At 43.5% G+C, this 21,140-nt stretch overlaps 2 protein-coding genes across 10 annotated transcripts in view; one reads left to right on the top strand and one right to left on the bottom strand.

Annotated features, from left to right (window-relative positions):
• The window catches only part of CCAR2 (cell cycle and apoptosis regulator 2), a 25,959-nt gene extending 10,164 nt beyond the window's left edge, over window positions 1-15,795 (top strand). For 5 of the 8 annotated variants that reach the window (XM_081333835.1, XM_081333834.1, XM_081333836.1 and 2 more), the window contains 10 exons: window positions 2,860-3,034; window positions 3,730-3,993; window positions 5,672-5,902; window positions 6,100-6,280; window positions 6,617-6,696; window positions 9,683-9,829; window positions 9,958-10,069; window positions 10,845-11,033; window positions 11,888-12,093; window positions 14,275-15,524. In XM_081333835.1, coding sequence (XP_081189961.1) covers window positions 2,860-3,034; window positions 3,730-3,993; window positions 5,672-5,902; window positions 6,100-6,280; window positions 6,617-6,696; window positions 9,683-9,829; window positions 9,958-10,069; window positions 10,845-11,033; window positions 11,888-12,093; window positions 14,275-14,331 — 1,642 coding nt within the window. In that variant the 3' untranslated portion in view covers window positions 14,332-15,524. Of the gene's footprint in view, window positions 1-2,859; window positions 3,035-3,729; window positions 3,994-5,671; window positions 5,903-6,099; window positions 6,281-6,616; window positions 6,697-9,682; window positions 9,830-9,957; window positions 10,070-10,844; window positions 11,034-11,887; window positions 12,094-14,274; window positions 15,525-15,556 lie in introns of those variants that run through there. The other 3 variants (XR_014027236.1, XR_014027237.1, XR_014027238.1) reach the window with 3 other exon arrangements.
• Window positions 15,796-15,948: 153 nt separating this feature from the next.
• BIN3 (bridging integrator 3) overlaps window positions 15,949-21,140 on the bottom strand; it is a 114,689-nt gene continuing 109,497 nt past the window's right edge. For both annotated transcript variants that reach the window (XM_081333841.1, XM_081333842.1), the window contains one exon: window positions 15,949-18,938. In XM_081333841.1, the coding sequence (XP_081189967.1) occupies window positions 18,792-18,938 (147 nt within the window). In that variant the 3' untranslated portion in view covers window positions 15,949-18,791. The remainder of the gene's footprint in view (window positions 18,939-21,140) is intronic.

Here is a 21,140-nt window from a genome sequence, read left to right on the forward strand (position 1 = left end):
GAAAGGTGGAATTTTCTCTCCTGCAAGACTAAGCATTATCCTTTGAATCTCCTAGCTAGTTGAAGCAAATGTAAGCAAGAATGTTGCATGGCATCCAAATCTCGAGCCATTACTGTATCATCGCCTCCCATGACTTTTGAGGGACTCTAGTCTATGGATGCTGATGTGGCAATACATGTATTGGTCTTGAAAATGTTTGTTTTAATTATTTTGACTTCAAGGGGTGCATTAGAGTCATTTACCTTCTTCCGTAGACCCAAAGGTAAGATTAAATAGCCAGCTGGGCCACTAGATGGTGCATTTTGTAGCAAATTGTGTTATTGCATGAGACTCTACAAGAAAGATTTGCGGAGGGATTTTTTTTTTTAACTCTCTTCTGTGCCAAAATCTTGAGTTGGATCTGCATGACTGGACATCCTACCTTGAAAAAAAGCAAGACTTTCTATTAAGTGTACTGAATTGGTAGAAGGAGAAGATTGGGCTTGCTGCTTTAGAGGATAATTTGTACCTCTAAAGATTAGACGGTCAGATTAATGTATATTCAGATTGCCTGAAACACATTGCATAAAATAGATAAATAATATTTGTATAAGAAAATAACATCAGCAGGAATCAATAGATGGGAGTAGATATTTATGAGGTCTAGGAAACTTAGACGTGCTCAAGCTGTAGAGCAGACTTACCGAAAACTTATCTTTTAGAAAGTTTTGTTGAATTATAATAATTAATTGATGCAAGGGAAGGTAGGAAAATAAACTGGGAGTAATACTACTGGGTTGTCATGGTTTCGACAGATGGAACTCTCCGATGTTAGCAGCGTTGACATTTACCAAGTGTTATTTTAAATGCGTTTTATTTGAAATAAATCAAATCCTGCTCTCCACCTTGCCCTGCCTGCTCTTTGGAGTGCACCCTCTAACATGTTGCCCAAAGGCGGCCTTTGTGTTGAACAAAGTTGGCATACACCAAATACTCTGTTCTTTAATTGTAAGGTTGTCTTTGTCTTTCTGTGAGCTAAGAACATAATGTTTGCAACCTGCCACTTATTTGCTGGCTTGTTTCACTTCTTAATGTTCTCCCTTTGAGGAGCCATCGCTGGAGGAAGCACCGTTGCCAAGAGTTCAAGAAGCCGATTGGTACCAGTGTGATTTGATCTGTCTGACAGTGCCTCAGCATGAGGATTTTGGCTGGTGTTGTGTGCCTGCCTAATACTTGGGCTTTTCAGAGAGGCCTCCTTATGCTGCCCTGTTGAATCAAGACCTCTGGGCTTTTGCTTTCCTGGAAGTCTTGCACATGCTTTTGTGCATGAGCTCTTAGGAGCCAGAGAATACTTCACACGATCTTTACCTTTACCCAATCAGCAATGAGGAAAAATGCCGGAACTTGGAGTGCATTGGTTTAGTTGGAAGGAGCATGGTTATATATAGCTCCCTTGTGCTAGATAACCATGGCAACCAAACTTATTTTGTATAAATCAGGCTGTACATGTGACTTGTTGGGGAAGCATCAGACTAGGGAAGAAAGGAATTTGGGGGGGGGGGGCGTGGAGCATTGCCACGTGTGGAGTTCAGTCTAGATTGGGATGTTGTCATTCCTCAGAAATCCATGCTCTCTGTTCTCCAGTTGACTGAATTTAATTCTCTCCGGGCACAACTCCAGTCATAAGAGAGACAGTGAGGTAGAACCAACAGAAGGAATGACCGAAGATCCTGCAGGGCGACGTTAGGACAGAAATTGCAGGGCGTTAATTTTTGTATGTTTGCATGACACGGAGTTCTGGGGAAGAAGGGCTTGATCGCAGATTGGTTTGGGTCTGGAACCCTGATTGTAATTATTCTCATCTTGGCTAAATATTTTTTCCCCAGTAGTTGCATCTCATTGAGGTAGGCGTACGGCAAAGAATTGTTCCATGTTTGCCTATAGCAGATGTGTCAACCCGTGGCCCACAGGCTGCATGTAGCCCTGGACAGTTAGTAATGTGGCCCCACAATTTTGTATAAAAAAAATAAAAAAGGAAGTTTATCACTTACGTACATTAACTATATTATATATTTTATATGCAGCCCAAGACGATTCTTTTTCGCTCAGTGCAGCCCAGGCAAGCCAAAAGGTTGGACACCCATGCTCTAAAGCATGTCCTGCATGCATGACAAAAAACATGTATGTAAGCAGAGATCCGAATCCAGAAATAGGTTTAAGGCACATCTGGTGCCCAACCAAGTTGTGTTGCTGGTCAGTGAAGTATCCCGAGACACAGATTTCTCAAAGAGTCTGTGTAGCGTCATTTCACTGTCTGTAACAGTTTAGTTTAAAAATCAGTGGTGACAGTGGGAGCCATTTATTTTGATGGAGGGAGCTGGGCGAGAGGTCTATGCAGATGAAAACTTCTCCATCGGGGGGGATATAATAACTGTCTTCCAAAACTTGAGGGGCTGTCACAGAATGGAGGGGGTTGACTTATTCTCTAGGCTCCCTTAGGGTAGGACAAGAAGTAACGGGGGGGGGGGAGCTTGTTAAAGAGAGATACAACGTAGAAGTAGGGAGAAAATTTCTAAGAGAATGATATAAACGGAACAGTTTGCCTCCCAGAGTTGTGGTGCTCCATCGTGGGAGGTTTTCAAAAACGCTCAGCCATTTGACTGGGCCGGCATAAGACTCTTGCCTTGGGGAGTGGGTTGGACTATATGACCTCCAAGGTCCCTTCCAGCCATATGATTCTATTCAACCAATTATAGGCACTTTCAAGAACAACCTGTAGTTGAACTCTGATTGAATTCCCATGGCTGGGACTGACACATTTTGGGGAGTAGTCTTGTTTGTTTGTTTCTGTTTGAATTCTCTGCACTTGATGTTCATTAGGTACCGGTTTGCTGAGTTCAGATACCTGCGTGAGGGAAATCCATCTTGCCAGGAGCAGACAGTGGTTTTCTTGCCAGATATCTGGAGCCTGATGCCATCTCTTGAAGAGTGGGAGGCCTTGTGCAAACAGAAAGCCGAAAAAGCTACACCGCCTTCAGAAGGAAAAAGTGAGGCGGTAAGAGTGGATTCAACCTCCATCTAAAGTCTAATTTGAGCAGGAAGGAATTGGGGGTAACTCTCAGATGATGGATAGAACTGAAGACCGTGTCGGATCCGTTTCTTTCCATTTCTACACGAACTGGTTATGTTTTATATCCTACCTCATGAGATTTTCCATGGACGGCGTATTTTGTGTGACCTTAGCTTTATCACGCCCTGCTGCTAGTTTAAGTGGACAGGTGTGATTTGATTGTTGCCCTTGCCTTTAGATTGAAATTAGACGTTCTTGGCTCCTGAGAGCATCCTTCTAGATCAGGGGGCTCCAGACGTGGCAGCTTTAAGGCTTGTAGATTGTAGCTGGCTGGGGAAATCTGGGAGTGGAAGTCCACAAGTCTTAAGGTTGCCAAGTTTGGAGACCCCCCCCCCCCGAAATAGATTCAAGACATACAGCTTTTTTTCTTTCTTTCTTGCCGAGGGCTTTTGAGCAGAACACCAGTAGCTGCCCTCTAACTGTACGCCAGATCAGGGCCAAGAAATCAATGGAAACCAAGCGCAAAACTTAATTTTGATTCAATTTGTGCTCCTCTTCAAAAAAAACCCCAAAAGCTTTCTTGCTGAATAACGGTATGGTGGCCACGTTTGGAAGGATTTTGGCTGGAGTCCTTGGATCTTCAACTTACGTATCTCTAATGATGATGCTTTTCTAAACAGGTGGAAGAAACTGCGCAAACCTCTGAACCAGGTCCGGAGCAAGAAACAGAGTCTTGTGAGCAGGAAATGGACACAGCTGAACCGGTCCCCGAGCCAGCTCTGGAGACGTCGACTTCTGAACCAGAGACCCCAACTCCTCCGCTGGAACCAGCCGTAGTCGTTTGCTCTCAGCTGGCACTGCAAAATGGGCAGCCTAGTTGCACCAACGTCTCTCTTTACACTTTGCTTGAGTACAGAAGGCAGCGGGAAAAGCTCTCCTTTGAGGTAGGCTTTATTTTTTTATTTATTTTTATTTTAATCCCATTTATATCCCGCCCTTCTCCGAAGACTCAGGGTGGCTTACAATTTAAGCACAAACCAATGTGCTTAGCAATAGACTTCATTCTATGTATATGCCTGCTTATTAGGGCTTTCACACACACCCCAAGCGGCATTATTACAAAGTCAGCTTAATTGCCCCCAACAATCTGGGTCCTCATTTTACCTACCTCGGAAGGATGGAAGGCTGAGTCAACCTTGAGCCTGGTGGGATGCGAACCTGCACTAATTGCAGGCAGCTGGTGTTACTTAAGGAGGCATTAGCCCACTTCTCCACCAAGGCTCTCAGATGGAAGTTCTCGAAGGATGTGTGTCGCTGGCCCTCTCCTCTGGCTCGGCTCTTGCTGCTTAGATAACCCCCCCCCATGTAATTAGAAGATTGGCTTCTGGGAGTTCCCAGTGGCGTGAATTACCTAGCATTTATGATGTAAGAGAGAAGAGAATATTGGTAGCTCAAGGTTGAACTGTGGGGCCTCTGAGCTTTGTTTTCTTGCAGAAATTTGATTACCAAACTTGACATCATCAGTGCTAAAGGATGTTACCAGCTTGGTAATGAAACATCTGCAAAAAAACAACAGTCAAAGCACAGAGAGCCCCAAGGACCCCCCCATTTATGATTCATAAGAAGCAGCGTGAAGAGAAGCCCCCTGTGGCTGTGTGCATTTAGGTTCCCCCCCCTCTTCTGGCCCAGTCATAAGGTTGTATCGGGAGAGCTTGGAAGAGGCAGTACTGTGTGAATGGCCAGGAGAATGAGATGATTACAAGTAAGGGGTGGGGAAGGGGGACCTTTGGAAAGAGCAGAGGTGCAAACTGGATTTTGTGAGGGTAGGTCCAGTATTGTGCGAGTATCAAGATGTTTACGCTTTTTAAAAATGCAAACTAAACTGAAGTAAACCTTCTATTTAGTGGAAGTGGGAAGCCAAATGCCCGTGAAAGCCAGAGATTAGCTAACCATTATGGGCTGGTATGCGTCAACACCTCCTTTCCCCTTAAAGGTAAAGGTTCCCCCGCACATGCGTGCTAGTCGTTTCCGACTCTAGGGGCCGGTGCTCATCTCTGTTTCAAAGCCGAAGAGCCAGTGCTTGTCCGAGGACGTCTCCGTGGTCATGTGGCCGGCATGACTAGATGCCAAAGGCGCACGGAACGCTGATACCTTCCCACCGTAGTGGTCCCTATTTTTCTACTTGCATTTTTACGTGCTTTCGAACTGCTAGGTTGGCAGAAGCTGGGACGAGTAACAGGCGCTCACTCTGCTACGCGGCACTCAGGATTCGACCCGCCAAACTGCCGACCTTCTGATCGACAAGCTCAGCCTCCTAACCCACTGAGCCACCGCGTCCCTCCTTTCCCCTTAGGACTGGGCATATTCCACTGGATTGTGCCTCACAACTTCCCAGTGCTGTCTCTGCCAGTGCCGATGCCCCACCAGCCTGCCCAGCAGCTTCTCCTCAGCCACGGTTGCCAGCGTCTCCTTTCAACAGATTCTGTCTGTTGAATCCCCAACCTCTTAAATCAATCGTACACCCTGTAGGCATAGGAAGGTTAACATTTCCATAGTTTACGACTCAGGATCTTTCCTAGCTTCTTGATCCCTGATCTCTCTTGCTCCTTCTTCTCCCCTGAGGTGGCAGTGGTGGCAGAGACCTTCCAGGAGATGCTTCAGCGTGATTTTGGCTACAAGCTTTATAAAGCCTTGCTGGCCCTGCCAGAAAAAGAAGAGCCGCCAGAGGCAAAGAATCCCGATTCGGAAAAAGGGATCAAATCCGAAAAGGAGGTAGAGAACGAAGTGAAGGAGGAACCTCATGAGAAAGCCGGAGCAGAAGATATACCAGATAGTAACCAGAAGGAAGTTCAAGTAAGTCTACACAACTCTCTGGACCTCAGTATGATTGGGCGGCCCCTCCGTGTTTGGTCAGTTACATCCCCTCACATTTTCTTTTGCAGTTTGCATTTTCTTCCAATTGTGGAGGATAATGGGGCTTTTTTTGGCGGGGGTGGTGGTGGTGGTAAGGCATAGATACTGTCCTGTTCATGTCCTTTTCATTCGTGCAGAGAGAAGGGACGGGGGAGGCTGAGAAGAAGCCGCCAAATCAAGACGGGGCCAATTCGACCAAGGAAGAGAAGGTCGGTGGGAACGTCAAAGCAGAAGCGAAGGATTCCGCCCCTGACCTCTGTGAGCTCAGCATGGAAGATGACCTCTTGCTGCTAAGAGAGGACGAAGAGGAGGATTTTGGTAAGTGGTCTGGGAAAGGCGGCAGAGTTTGGGTTCGTCTTGCCCGTGTGGTGGGGACACCTATTACCCGCAGAAAGTTGCCCTGATCACTAAGCTCAGTTGTAGGTGAGGTGGAAGTCCATTGGCTTTTCTCTGTTGGGGAAATCAGGATTCCCAGGTTCCTCCTCGTGGCCTTGGGTCCGTGTTCAGCTGCCTCAGCGCCGTCTCCAGACAGGCAGCCCCTGCGAGGGCTTTGAAAGGCACTCGTTGCCCACCCAAGAGGTCTTCCTCTTGTTCAATACACTGAATGGGTCCAGTCAGCTTCTGAAGCAGGCGGGCATGTTGCCTTCTCCACAGGTGTCAAGTTGGAAGATGCTGAAGTGAGGTCTGTGGCATCCAACCAGTCAGAAATTGAGGTTTCCTCCCTTCCTGAAATGGTTAGTGGCCAGCTCTTCTTCTTCTTCAAAGTTTGGTTATGCCTGAATTTTCTTAATGACTGTGTCATGGTTTAATTATTTTATTTTTTATTTTATTTTAATTCCATTTATATCCCACCCTTCTCCGAAGACTCAGGGCAGCTTACAAGCTTAGCTGTCTTGGAAAGACTGGGGTATGAACCATAGTATCTTTTTTTCTGGGAATGTTGCTGACTTTGTAACATGCCTGTTCTGGTGCCAACTTAGATAAGATAATCTTTATTGTCTTTTTTTTTTTACTGTGGGCACAACGGCACACATCAAAAATGAAATTTAGTTGCCCGCTCTCAAAGTGAAACTCATACAAGACACACACCTAAAACATACTATATACAACATATGTATAGACCCACACCCCTACATATACATAACAATAAAATATTAAAATACTGTCCATCTTGAATATATAACGGAAGGAGGCAGCCTGAGAGTTCACAAGGTTAACGCCGTATGGAATGAAACTGTGGCTGAATCTGGATGTTCTGCTTTGGGTACCACGAAGCCCCCTCCTCCCAGAAGGTAACAAGGAAAACAGGTTGTGAAGAGGATGAGTCGTGTCCCAGATAATCTTACGGACCCTGTTCAAACAACGCTTCTGTGCTATGTCCTGGATGGGAGGGAGGGAGGGAACTGCCAGGGCAGCATTGTTTGAGACTTAATTCCAAAGCCATCTTTAGCTGGCAAATTTGCACGAATTTATATAGAATGTAGATGGTGGCAAAATTATTTTCTCAGAAGTTGGAATTTTTTCATCCTAAACTAGGCTAGGTAATTGAGGGAAAGCTCCAGGTCAGGGGTAGGCAACCTTGGCTCTTTTATGACTCGTGGACTTCAACTCCCAGAATTCCTGAGCCAGCCATGGCTCAGCATGGAAACCTCTCCCTTTGCCCTCAGCATGGCTGGCTCAGGAATTCTGGGAGTTGGAAGTCCACGAGTCATAAAAGAGCCAAGATTGCCTACCCCTGCTCCAGGGGATTGAGCTGTGTGAACCCCCAAATTCTGGAATGTAGGTATCCTTTATATTTTTCAACATTGTAAAGGCACATATCAGGGGGGCCTCCGATATCTTTATAAAGATTTTGGTTTAAAATGTGTGATGTGCAGGTAGTTCTCTACTTGCAGCAGTTCACTTAGCGACCATTCAGTTACAACATAACTGAAAAAAAGTGACTTTTGACTGTTTTTCACACTTAAGACTACTGCAGCATCCCCATGGTCATGTGATCAAAATTTGGATGCTTGGCAACTGGTTCATATTTATGACGGTTGCAATGTCCCGGGGTCATGTGATCACCTTTTGGGACTTTCTGACAAAATCAATGGGGAAGCCAGATTCACTTAACAACCGTGTTATTAACTTATCAACTGCAGTGATTCACGGCAAGAAATGTCGTAAAATGGGGTAAAATTCACAACTGTTTCACTTAGCAACAGAAATCGGTGGTCCTAAGTTGAGGACTACCTGTGCAAGACTCTTCGTGCCCAGGATTCTTCCATTCGAACCAGCATAATTCTGTGGTCCTTTTATATCCGTGTGGATTTCTATTTGCAAGATTTTGGAACTGATTTAATTCCAAGTATTAATTTATCCCCCAGCTCAATATAATTCCCAGTTAGCGTGTTGATCTGATTCATAGCATGTTAAGCCGTAGCTTCGGTTTCTCTTCCCTCCCCTCCTTATCAAATGATTTTAGAAATCCTAACTTAGGGTTATTTGTGACTTTTTTTAGAAGGCCAGAATGTTTCCTGTGTTCTGGAATTCTGAGTTCTGAATGCAATATATATATATATATATGTGTGTGTGTGTGTGTGTGTGTGTGTGTATATATATATATATATATATATATATATATATATATATATATATATATATATATATATATATATATATATATATATATATATATATATATATATATATATATATATATATATATATATATATATATATATATATATATATATATATATATATATATATATATATATTTATATATATTTGTGTAAATTACTAACAAAGAATTTAGGGAGGCTGATATGCATTTCGGACTCATTAGTCTTCTTCAGTCAGTCATACCCTTCTGAGATTCGAACCTGGGCTGCTTGCACGTTAGGCAGTGTTTTTACTTCTTGAGCCACAGGTTCTCTCTCGCTTTGTTAGCTTTTTGCAAGGGGAGAAATATGTGTCATATGTTAACTCTTAGATTACCTTGCTAGGCCCCAAACATGGGGCAAATCTTTATTTCCTGTTTTCAGCCTTATCTCAAAGGCCATCGAACAGGCTGTAGTCACACCGGACAGTTCATATATTTGTGTAAATTACTAACAAAGAATTTAGGGAGGCTGATATGCATTTCGGACTCATTAGTCTTCTTCAGTCAGTCATACCCTTCTGAGATTCGAACCTGGGCTGCTTGCACGTTAGGCAGTGTTTTTACTTCTTGAGCTGGCCTAGCAAGGTAATCTAAGAGTTAACATATGACATATATATATATATATATATATATATATATATATATATATATATATATATATATATATATATATATATATATATATATATATATATATATATATATATATATATATATATATATATATATATATATATATATATATATATATATATATATATATATATATATATATATATATATATATATATATGTTTTCTGAGGTTATATATATTGTTATATATATATTGCATTCGCCAGTGTAATTTATAGGATGCCCCAGTAACATGACTGAACCCTGATAGTTGCTGCTGATGGTGAATCATTCTATAGCTTACCTCAGCAATGTGATCTGTGATAAATAGGTATTGGGCACCTGTTTTAATGTTGCCACTGGTGGCTTGGGAACCTGAGTCTATAAAGTTGGCATCTCTGGACGAGTGAAATGGAGCACGGAGTGAGACTGTCCCCCCCTTTTTATATACCACGCTTAGCCTAGAGAGCTGGACCCAAGTACTGTGTTGCCCTTGGATGCCCTTCTTGCCTTCGTTTACTTTGACTTGAATTTCTGTGGCTACCTGCACAGGAAGGATATGGACAAGATCCTCCTCACACTGGGACTGCACCTCTGTAAAGAGCAGGTGAGCATCTGCCGGGCTCCGTTGGAGATTGGAAGGCGTTGGCCTCTGCCCTTAGGACTGTGGGCAGGGGGATTTGTTTGGGGCTTTCCCCACGGCCACTCCTAAGGGGGTGTCTCATCTGCTGGTAGGTGAAGCGCTTGGTGAACAGGGTGGTGACACAGTTTGTGTGCCGTTATCGCAGCCTGCACTACAGCCGGCAGGAAGGGACAGAGGCCGCCCTTGGAGAGGAAGAGCTGTCAGGTGAGTTACAGGTATGGGGTACAGGTATGGGGTACAGGTACAGGATGCCCTCTGGATGTCATGCCAATATATAGCTTGCTTTCTAAGTTAGGCTTGTTGCAGTTCAATGATGGGGGCTTTTACTGAGCATTCTGTATGCAAGGAATGAGGTCTGGATTGGGGGGGGGCGGGGTGTCCTAACACTTTTGTCTCCTCCCAGCAAAATACAGGTAGTCATTGTCTTACCACTATTTGTTTAGTGATGGTTCAAAGTTACAAGGGCACCGGAAAAAGTGACTTTTGACCATTTCTCACACCAATGACCGTGCTGCGTCTCCACGGTCACGGGATCAAAATTTGGATATACGATGGTTGGTTGCACTGTCCCAGGGTCATTGATTGCCTTTAGGGCTGTCGGACAAGCAAAGTCAATGGGGAAGCCGGAGTCCCTGAACCAACCGGGACAAGAAAAGTTATAAATTGGGGGAAAGGGTCATCAGCAACTATCTTGCTTAGCAACAAAACGTTAGGGCTCAATTGTGGTTGTAAGTCGAGGACTATCCGTATTTCAGGTATGTGAGGATTTCCTTCACGGTATCTCCTCCCACCTGAGGTGCAGCTCACTTTTGGAAAGCAGAATTCTTTGCCGAGATGGGTCAAGTTGCCGAGGAAGAGAATAAAGCTTCAGACTTGGCAGCAGTGGATCCATGTGTTGTTGTTTTTTTGCGGGTTTTTCTCCCCGTTCCCAGAAGGTGTTCCATTGTCAAGTAGGATAAAGGCTACTTTGTTCTTGCAGGCAACCTCAATTTCTTGCGCTCATCATCGGCTTCTTTTACCAAATCTACCCGAGAGACTCAGTCTACCAATTTGATTTCCTACAATGGGACTGTCCTTAATGTCAGCAAACTACTGGAAAAGGCAGAGCAGACAGAAGACAGCCGACTTTACCTGGAAAACAAAATCCGTACTCTGGAGCTAAAATTGGGTGAGCGCTGTGCTGCAAGCTTGATATACATTTAATTCATATACAACCAGTCGTCATGATTCCTGGCAGTTCACCTCGATTACCGTCTGTACCAATGAGGAACTGCTTCGGTCGATGAGCTGTATGTTCTGGGTTACCAAATTTGGGCTGCTAATGGTCTGGGTGACCACCGAGTGGCAGCAGAGATGTGCTTTAAAATATCTGCTGCCATCCAGTGGTCATGTGGAATTTTCCAGTCTAATTCTGTGTTTATAAGCAGGATCCAAGTCCAAAATATTGTATTTATTGGGCATACTCTTGATTGCATGCAAGGAGTACCAAACATTAAGCAATCAAAACCTAATTTCATTTGTAGAATTCAGCGGCTTCTGCCCAAGAATTGAATTGCCATTGTAGGCAGCGAATGTGGAATGAAAAATAGTGGAACTCTTTTAGGGGAACTCAGACTGATTCAAGACAAGTGGTTTATGCTTCTGCCTGCATGAACATCTAAAAAATTTATTTACTCATTTAGAATTTTTATTAGTCGCTGACTTGCTCATAGCAACTCTAGGCGGCTTACAAAGAGATGGAAGCGGACGGACAGGTCCATGTATTTAAAATGTTCTCCAGGGGTTCCAAAAATGTATCTGTAGAATTGTGAAAGGCAAAGGTTCCTGCCCTAGAATCTGCCCCCTGTAGATTCCATAATTACCATAATTACAGAGTACCGTAATTGGTCCTTATTTAAATAGGTTTTCCTTCAATGAGATACTGCCAATTTTGGCTCTCCCCTGTTTTAACTAGGAGGTTACACTTCTCTTATCTCCGTTAACTTTTGCTTGGAAAATAATTTCAATCTATTGCGCTTACAGAAGAGACCCAGCTTCGCTTCTCATCAACAGAGGCTTCCAACAAAGCTTTGACGGTGGAAGTGCAGGAATTACAGAAACGCCTCACTGAGATGGAAGAGCAAGCTAAGGTGTCCGAAAAGCAAAAATTCCATTTTCAAAGGCTGCTACAGGAGAATAAAAAGCGCCTGGTTCCTTTGCATCTGGAAATCCAGAAGATAATTGAGAAGGTAGATTGACAATTGAACCACCGGGGCTTTTGAAGTAAATCTGGAGGGTTGATCTTCAAGCAATTATGGCTTGATAGATCTAGAACTGGACATCTGCTCAGAGAGCTAAACCGGCAACTCCCTAGGGCCTGTGTCGGCAGCTCTGCGGCACTTTTAGTAGAGTTTGGGAGAACTCTCATCACTTTGGGAGGACACCTTGAGAATCTTAAGAGCATTCAGGTTCTCTTAAGAACAGATTGTCCAAATTGTGCTTCCAGATCGGTTGTGTGTTTATCCAGAAGTCAATCCCATTGACTTCAGTGTGCTTAGGACAACAGGCAGTATGACAAGTATGGCCTCTTTGGATTTTTTTAATGTCAGTCAGTGGCATTGCTATTTGTAACTCAGCCTCAGATGACCTCCTTAAAAAAAGACAGAAAATTATGTATTTTTCAGCCCACGTTCATCAGGGAACGCAGTGAACAGCTGGATACTTTTATGTCATCCCACTGGTCTGTGCTTGACTTTGTCCCAATATTGGACGATTCTTTAAAATAGTTCATATACGCTGGTCTGTAAAAGTAAAATTATGATTTGGCTAGGTTTTGGTCCTGAATATGTCAAATGTTGCTCTATGCAAGGATCTCCCATTTTGGGGAAGCAGGTGGACATTTTTATTTTCACTTTTTTTTTTGGGGGGGGGGGAAAGATGTGGCTCAGAAAAATGAAAATTGGTGGTGTTGCTTCCCCAAACTTTTCTAGCTTCCCACAATGCTCCCAGCAGCGTCCTTTAAAAAAAACATCCTCTGGACCTATAAAGGTAAAGGTAAAGGTTCCCCCGCACTTGCGTGCTAGTCGTTTCCGACTCTAGGGGCCGGTGCTCATCTCCGTTTCAAAGCCGAAGAGCCAGCGCTTGTCCGAGGACGTCTCCGTGGTCATGTGGCTGGCATGACTAGACGCCAAAGGCGCACGGAACGCTGTTACCTTCCCACCGTAGTGGTCCCTATTTTTCTACTTGCATTTTTTACGTGCTTTCGAACTGCTAGGTTGGCAGAAGCTGGGACGAGTAACAGGCGCTCAATCTGTTACGCGGCACTCGGGATTCGACCCGCCAAACTGCCGACCTTCCGATCGACAAGCTCAGCGTCTTAACCCACTGAGCCACCGCGTCCCTCTGGACCTATAGGAATACCTAAATGGAAGACTGGATTGCAGCCTTAATTCCTTCTGTGTCCATGTTGGGGTTTGCAGAAATTGTTGAAACCAGATTGAATTGGTGCTTTCCTTTGCAACGTTCCAGGTTGGGAGCCTGGTGGGCAACCCACAGAGGTGTTTGGAAGAGACCTTGCACCAAAGGATACCAAATGGGGGACCAGGATTTTAGCATGCTGACCTTGTTTTCTCTCCTCTGCCTACCTTTTTTCCAAGAGGAAATTTCCACCTGTAGAGAAGTCACGTCATGAAGTTTTTCACACTGCAGCTGAAAAATCAACTATGAGATTGATCTATTTTTAAAATAGCCTCTCACAAAAGAGCGATAGACAGATGAAAATCTTTCTTCCAGGGATTTGGGATAGGGAACTTTTGAATTACAAACTTTCTGCAGTTGTGACTGAAATAATGTTGCATCATGTGGCTACTTAGAACATATAGTTAATATATTCAGACACTGCTCTAAATGAAGGGTTTGAAGTTTAGTGTGTCCAGAATTGATATACAGTTATCAGAATCATGGTTAAGCAAAGCATGGCAATGAGGTAGGTATGTGAATTCAGACAAAGATATTTATAGTAGCTTAAAGACAAGCTGATTGGGTTAAAACATAGAATAACAGAATTGGAAGGTACTCTGGAGGTCTTCTAGCCCAACCCCCTACTCAAGCAGCAGAGTCTATACCAGGGGTCTTCAAACTTGGCAACTTTGAGACTTGTGGACATCAACTCCCAGAATTCCTGGCTGAGGAATTCTGGGAGTTGAAGTCCACAAGTCTTAAAAGTTGCCAGGTTTGAAGACCTTTGGTCTATACTATTCTGGACAAATGGTTATCCAATCTCTTCCTTGAAGACCTCCAACGATGGAATACCCACAGCGTCTGGAGGCAGGCCTTTGCACCGATTAACTGTCAGGAATGGGCCAATCAGGCCGTCAGGTTGTAGATCATTAACCATCTTTGTCTTCCTATTTTCCATGTGTCTCTTTCAGACCAATAACTGCCTAGAGAAAAAGGAAGCCACCTCGCCCTCAGTTTCCAGCAACTGATACTCCCTAGAGAAGAAAATCATCTTGGCAGGGAAGATCTGCACACCTGGCTTTGATATTTGGGGGATGTGAGTTAAGCGGTTGGGGGTAAAGCCTTTGGAACGGTCAACTTTTTTGCCACTCTGCGAAAGGCTGCTTCTGGTTTTCATCCTCGACCACCTTTCCCCCCAGGCTTGGGGGGGAAAAGGGCCACTAGTCCCGCATGACTAGGAGCCACAGTTCATCTGCTGGAACCACCCTTCTTGTTTAAAGGAATACCCATTAGGTAGGCATTTTCATGGTCTAGTGTGCGAGCGGAGAAGCTACAGGGTAGGTATTTCGGGCTGTTGGCCAACAGCAAGTTAGTTCCATACCGAGAGCCACGCAGGGACTGACGGTTTCAGAAGACCAGGCATTGCTAGCCTCTTTGTGCTGCTGCATGGAGACGTTTTTAAGCCCCCTCCACTTCCCTTCCCCTCTACGTCTAGCTTGAGGGGTGGCCTTCTGCCTGTCTTGGGCCGGGTGGTGCCTTGGGGAGACGGCCATGGCCTCCTTGCCATCAGCAGGCTTTTAACCCTTTGCCCCAGGCCAGCAGCTCCAGCCTCTGCCTTTCCTGGCTTGTGCATTAAAGGTAGCTTGCGAGTTCTGCTCCGGTGCTGTGGCTTGAGTGTGAAAAAACCGTACATACTTGGTCCAGCATTTTAGCCATTTTAAGGAAAAAAAACCAACAACTGCAAGGCCTTCATGATCATCAAACAACCCACCCCCCATCCCCAGACATTTACTTGCTACACGTAGCTCAAGGAGCTCCAGGACCCATTGGGTTTTGATCACTAGCCTTCAGACAAAAGTGAAATTCCCGTTCAGCGGATCTGAGTTTTGAGGATCTGGAATTTTGGCAGTGGGAGGGCCTGCGGTCCATTGAACTTCCATTGTGAAGACATAGCACACAGCTGGAGGGCTGACACAGCCGGCCCATAGGGTTCCCCGGGATAGACTTTAGCAGAATAGCTGGTGGGCCTATGCAAAGAAGTGGCCGGGCTTAGACCTTCCTCCAGTAGGTATTTGCTACATTTGCCCTGGCCACCTGCTCCCCCACCTCCGGTGGTCTGTCACTTCTGAATGTGTTGCTTTTAGTCTGTAAATGTGGTAACAACTTGTATTTAACTGGCCAAGTTACTTTTATAAAAGTCTCTTCCTCACTTGGAAATGTGCTTTGCCTCTCCTTTTTTTTTTTTGAACCCAGATGCAGCTCTCAGACTTTAATTCCACAGGTGCAGCTGGCAGACTGTTGCTCAAGGGGTTGCTTGGTTTGATTTAGGGAAGCAGCCAAAAAAGCACCAATGATTTGAAAACGTGCTAAGGTACTTTTGCTGGACAAGTATGGGGGAAAGAAAAACCCAAGACAAGCCTTTGGGGCTGTTTTGTGATAATGTTTATGAGAGTGGTTGAGTTTGACCATAATTAATAAAATGTTGCCAGTACCTCAACTCTTAAAATGTATGCAATGTGGCCTAAACGGAGAATGTCGAGTTATTTCTAGCTGCTTTCAAACAGCTTTGCAAAATTAGGCAACTTCCCATTCATCAGTAATGGATGCAGCTCTACGCGCATACACAGAGAGACAGAGTCAAACAATCCTCCAAGATTATTATTATTATTTTTTTTGAAAAAATAAAAGTAGAAGTATGGGTTACAGAAGAACCAAAAGAATCATCTACAGTATTCTCATCAATCATAATTAGACAGGCAAGACAACAGTTGGAAGGCACCAATACAAACCAGGAGTTAGTCCAGGAAAATGAAGGAATACCTGCATTCCTGGCTAGCTGCCACCAATAAGAAATACATTTGTTACTTTCAATTGCAGCCACTTGTACGTGATGACCAAAGGATTTCACCAACAAAATGCTAAGGAAACAGACTGCTTTCCCTATAAATAACATTTCAGCAGTGATGCACTTCCATAGAAACCTGCACAGGGAGAGGTATAATATTTATGTAGATTGTATCAAGGGCAATTATAATCTGTGCCCTTCCCTGGTCTTTGAAAAGCATGATTTATGCTCATAAGAATTATATTGCATTCAGTAGGATTAAGCTGCTATGCCAATCAGTTTTTAAAAGGTGCCACAATTTTTAGACAGCTTTCAGTGCCGCAGAGACGCAAACCAGACGGCTTCGTACAGAACAAAGCTTTGGTGCAATGATGACATTCCTTAAAGTACGTACAAGTAGTCCTCAACTTACAATAGTTAAGTTTACTGACCGTTCAAAGTTACAGCGGCACTGGAAAAGGTGACTTACGACCGTTTTCCACACAACCATTGTAGCATCCCCATGGTCACATGATCAAAATCCAGACGCTTGGCAACTGACTCATATTTATGACAGTTGCAGTGTCCCAGGCCTTTTGCGACCTTCTGACAAGCAAAGTCAATGGGGAAGCCAAATTCACTGAGCAACAGTGCTATTAAGCTTAACAACTGTAGTGACTCCCCTTAACAACTGTGGCAAGAAAGGTCGTAAAATGGGGCAAAATTCACTTCACACGTCTCGCTTAGCAACTGAAATTTATATTTATATTTTGCAAAAAGGGAAACTAGAGATGAAGTTATACAAGCTGCTTATGATACTAAAGTTATGATTGCTAATCAAGAAGTTTTGGTCTTAAAAGAAATTCCTCCAAAGATTCTAAGGAGAAGGAAGGATTTTACATTTCTTGTGCAAGAGCTCAAGCAGCGAGATATAAGGTTCAGATGGGAGATCCCAGTGGGGTTGATGGTGACGCACGAAGGTAAAAAGTACCGTTTGGTTACTGTGATGCAAGCGCGTGATTTCTACAATAATGTTTTAAATGCAACGCCATTAACACTTTTGGAAGCTGGAAAGGGATCTGGAGAAGGAGTGTATCAAGAGGCCGAAGATGGTCAGATAGAAGACAACGGTGTTGGAGGAGATCAAGATATAACCTCGTCGGATGAATCTATAAAACAGAGGGTGACGCGTGCTGCTGCAAAACGATCTAAGAAGAGAAAGTAGCAGGAATCGCAGAAGTCTTTGGAACTTTTACGATATAGTCAAGTAGTCAAGTAGGGGAGGGGGGAAAAGATTTGGGTGTAGACGCAATATATTTTTATATTTGGTGGTTTTGTGGAAAGGCTGAGCTTTTTTGGATTAAAGTTCAAGTTTTGTTTGCAATCTTTTTTTTTTTTCTTTTTTCTTTTTTGTTGTGTTTGGAATAATTATAGATGTGGTACTGGAAGAGGAACGGTCGATTACAGAAGAGTTGACTTTAAAGTTTTTTGATTTGGGATCCTTGGTTAATTTTTATTTATTTTTTTTTTTTATTTTAATTCCATTTATATCCCGCCCTTCTCCGAAGACTCAGGGCGGCTTACAAGCTTAGCAGTAGCCTTCATTCTATGTATATGCCTGCTTATTAGGGCTTTCACACACCCCCTACAAGCGGCATTATTACAAAGTCAGCTTAATTGCCCCCAACAATCTGGGTCCTCATTTTACCTACCTCGGAAGGATGGAAAATTATTTGTAAGAATGTTATATCATGGAATGGATAAAATGGATGGAGTTTATTTAGGATAAGTATAGGGTTGAGAAGGGTTTTTTTTTTCTTTTTTTTTTCTTTTTCCTTTTTTTTTGTCTTTAATATATGTTTAATACTATTAAGGTTTGTTCCATTCTATATAAGCTAGAGAGTGTCCTTTTCTTATTCTAGTTTTTTTTTTATATATATATTTAATATTGTTAAGGTTTGTTTTATCCTATATAAGCTAGAGAGTGTTGGATTTTAGAATTTATAGTTGTTAGTATATGGTTGCTTAGGTTTGCTTTTTTTTATATATATATACCTTGTATTCAGCTCTGGGAAGTAGGGGGGGGGAGGGGGGGAGGTAGGGGGGGGAGGAGGGAGGGGGGAGGAAGGGAGGGAGGGGGGGAGGAGGGAGGGGGAAGGGGGGTTTTTTAAAGGAAAATTGTATTTTAAAGCAACTGAAATTTTGGGCTCAATTGCGGTCGTAAGTTGAGGACTACCTGTATTCTTGTTTTAGCCAATTAGGTTATCGGCAATAACATTTTCTTTGTTAACTACACTCACTGGGGATACCACTCACAAATTCAGCTGTCAGACGGACCCCGATTTCAGAAAGACTGAATTAAAAAAATGGTTCATTTATCCTTTTAAGGGTAAATTCTTGCGTTGTTTTTTTCTTCCAAACTTCACAAACCTCCCTAACGCAGGACTCAGTGTGAGAATCTTGCCAGGTTGTCATTAATACAGATAAAAGACGTTCAGGGTTTAAAGAGCTGTGGCAAAAAAAAATAATAATACTCCAGCTTAAAACAGGTACCAACAAGGGTTTAGAGGGTTCGAGGCTTCAGAAATCAGAAGTAATATTCAACTTCCAGTCTTCATCCACCTCATCAGCAGCTGTCGCCACAAAGGATTTTCAAGGTGGAGGTCAGTCATCGGCCACAATGGAGAGAGCCCTCAACTCATTCAGTTTGGTCTCGCTCTCTTTCTCTCTCTGCTCATCAGTTAAGTCAGGCTCATCAATCTGTTCTGTTAATTCGCCAAATATTTTGTACATTTCAGTGTAATATACAACCTGGAGGAACAGAATAGGAATCCTTTAGAAACACGTTTCTTCATCCCTTAGCCATCCTCCCTGGCCTTGAGACAACACCAAGGCGGGATTTTAATACTTGCGATTGGAATTGGTTGGTTTTTTTAAGATTTCAAAATGGATTTGTTACGACATCAGTTGAGGTTTCTATTTGAAATCGCTGGAAGATAAGATGGAAATTCAACCTTTTATAGCTACTGTTATGGGGGGAAAAACCACTTTTATAGCTACTGTTATGGGGGGGGGAAACCACTCACTGGACGCACAAACAATGTTTGAAAGTTGTGATCCAGGGCGCAACTCCATGCAAATAAAACTGGCCCGTTTTCCTAGCCAAACCTGCAGTATTGGAAGGAAAGGCAGATTTTTACGTTTTCAAAATCATTGCCAGAAAAGAATTTTAACTAGACAAGTTGTACAGGAAAGCGTTAAACTCCATCACAGTGGGTGTCTAATCTTGCTGCTGCTTGCATTTCGTCCCCACCTCCTTCCCTGAAAAAGGGAGGAAGGCCTCTGCTCGCTCCCAGCCAAATTGACATCTGAAAAGGTCCCTTTGCTTGGCTGTGCTTGGGCAGCAGTAAAAGCCCCTCCATCGAGGGAGGTGACAGCTGAGTCCTGACCTCTGACCTTTTTAGTACATTACTGGGGGCAGAAGGGTGTTTCCCCATATCCCAAGCTACCTTTAAAGCTACGGGCACATAGAAGAGGCACATAACCAAAGAAACAAACACGGGAGTTTCTCCTAACCCTTGGAAAGATTTCACTGGCAGCCAATGATAGGATTTTCACAAATGCTGGCTAATCCTGTCAACACCCCCACAACATCGCTATTCTTAGCACTGAATTCTAAATGGATACCCAAAGGGGCCGGGACCTTCCCCTCAAGGTCACCATCAGCGAGTGAAGAGCAGGGATTTAACGCTGAGGATACTTAGCTTCGTTTGCGTGGAGCTTAACTCACTAGATGACACTGCCTTGCTGTGACTGTCCCTTTTTATGCATTATCACCATAGCAACCAAAAAACGACAGCATATGCTCAGAATCCCAGCTTTTCCATCGCTGTGATGCTTGCCCCACAGTCATCCAACAGACGGCACGGTGGATGAATATTCCCATCTGTAAAACACCATGCAAGTGTGGACCAGAGAACAATGCAAACAACTTTCTTCCCTGGTTGAAATCCCACTTCAATAGCAGCACCTAGCTGACTCCTCTTTGAGATCAATCCGGATGTCTTTCGTTCTTAGGTTCCAGATCATGATTTGGTACCTTTGCCAAATCTAAGAAAGTTACCTTGTGTGGAAAGAGATCTGATTAACCGCCTGGGGAGGAGGAGAAGCACATGAGGGCAGACCTAATGCTAAATTCTAAGCAACCAATTCTGGTTTTGCCGCATGCATAAGCAAGTTGCCTTCTTGCCAAACCTCATGACAATCCCAGAGCTTCTAAAGATACTGCTGCTCTACAAAAACTGCACTCTCAAGAAATTATTCATACTCTGGGCAAGGGAGAACTTGGTCTTACAGAAAGAACATCTGTATTTTGCTTTCAAGAATAGAACAGAACAGAATAAGAATTAGAATAGAATGAATCAAATCGAATGGAAAAGAGAAGAGAAAATAGAATAGAATTAGAATAGAATAGAATGAATCAAATCGAATGGAATGGAATAGAGAAGAGAGAATTAGAATAGAAGAATTGAATCAAATCGAATTGCAGTTGGAAGGGACTTTGGAGGTCTTCTAGTTCAATCCCCTACTCAAGCAGGAGACCCTATACTATTTTAGACAAATGGCTGTCTAGTCCAGGGGTAGGCAACCCTGGCTCTTTTATGACTCGTGGACTTGAAGTCTGAAGGCAAGTTGTTCCACTGGTTGATTTTCTTACTGTCAGGAAGTTTCTCCTTAGTTCTAGGTTGCTTCTCTTCTTTGTTCAGTTCCCATCCATTGTTTCTTGTCCTGCCTTCAGGTGCTTTGGAGAACAAACACCCCCCCCTTCTTTACTGCAACCCCTCAAATATCAAATGTCAAAAAGCAGCCCTTATCCTTGCCTATACTGTTCAACAAGGCCGCTATCACACTCCATCCAAATGGCTCTCATCGCTTTGAGAGCAAGTAGTTGGGTACCGATATATAAACCATCTCCATGGAGACCAGCCTCTCCTCCTCAACATCAGTGCACTG

The sequence above is a fragment of the Vipera berus genome (assembly GCF_964194415.1).
Source record: "Vipera berus genome assembly, chromosome: 8".
Lineage (NCBI taxonomy): Eukaryota > Metazoa > Chordata > Lepidosauria > Squamata > Viperidae > Vipera > Vipera berus.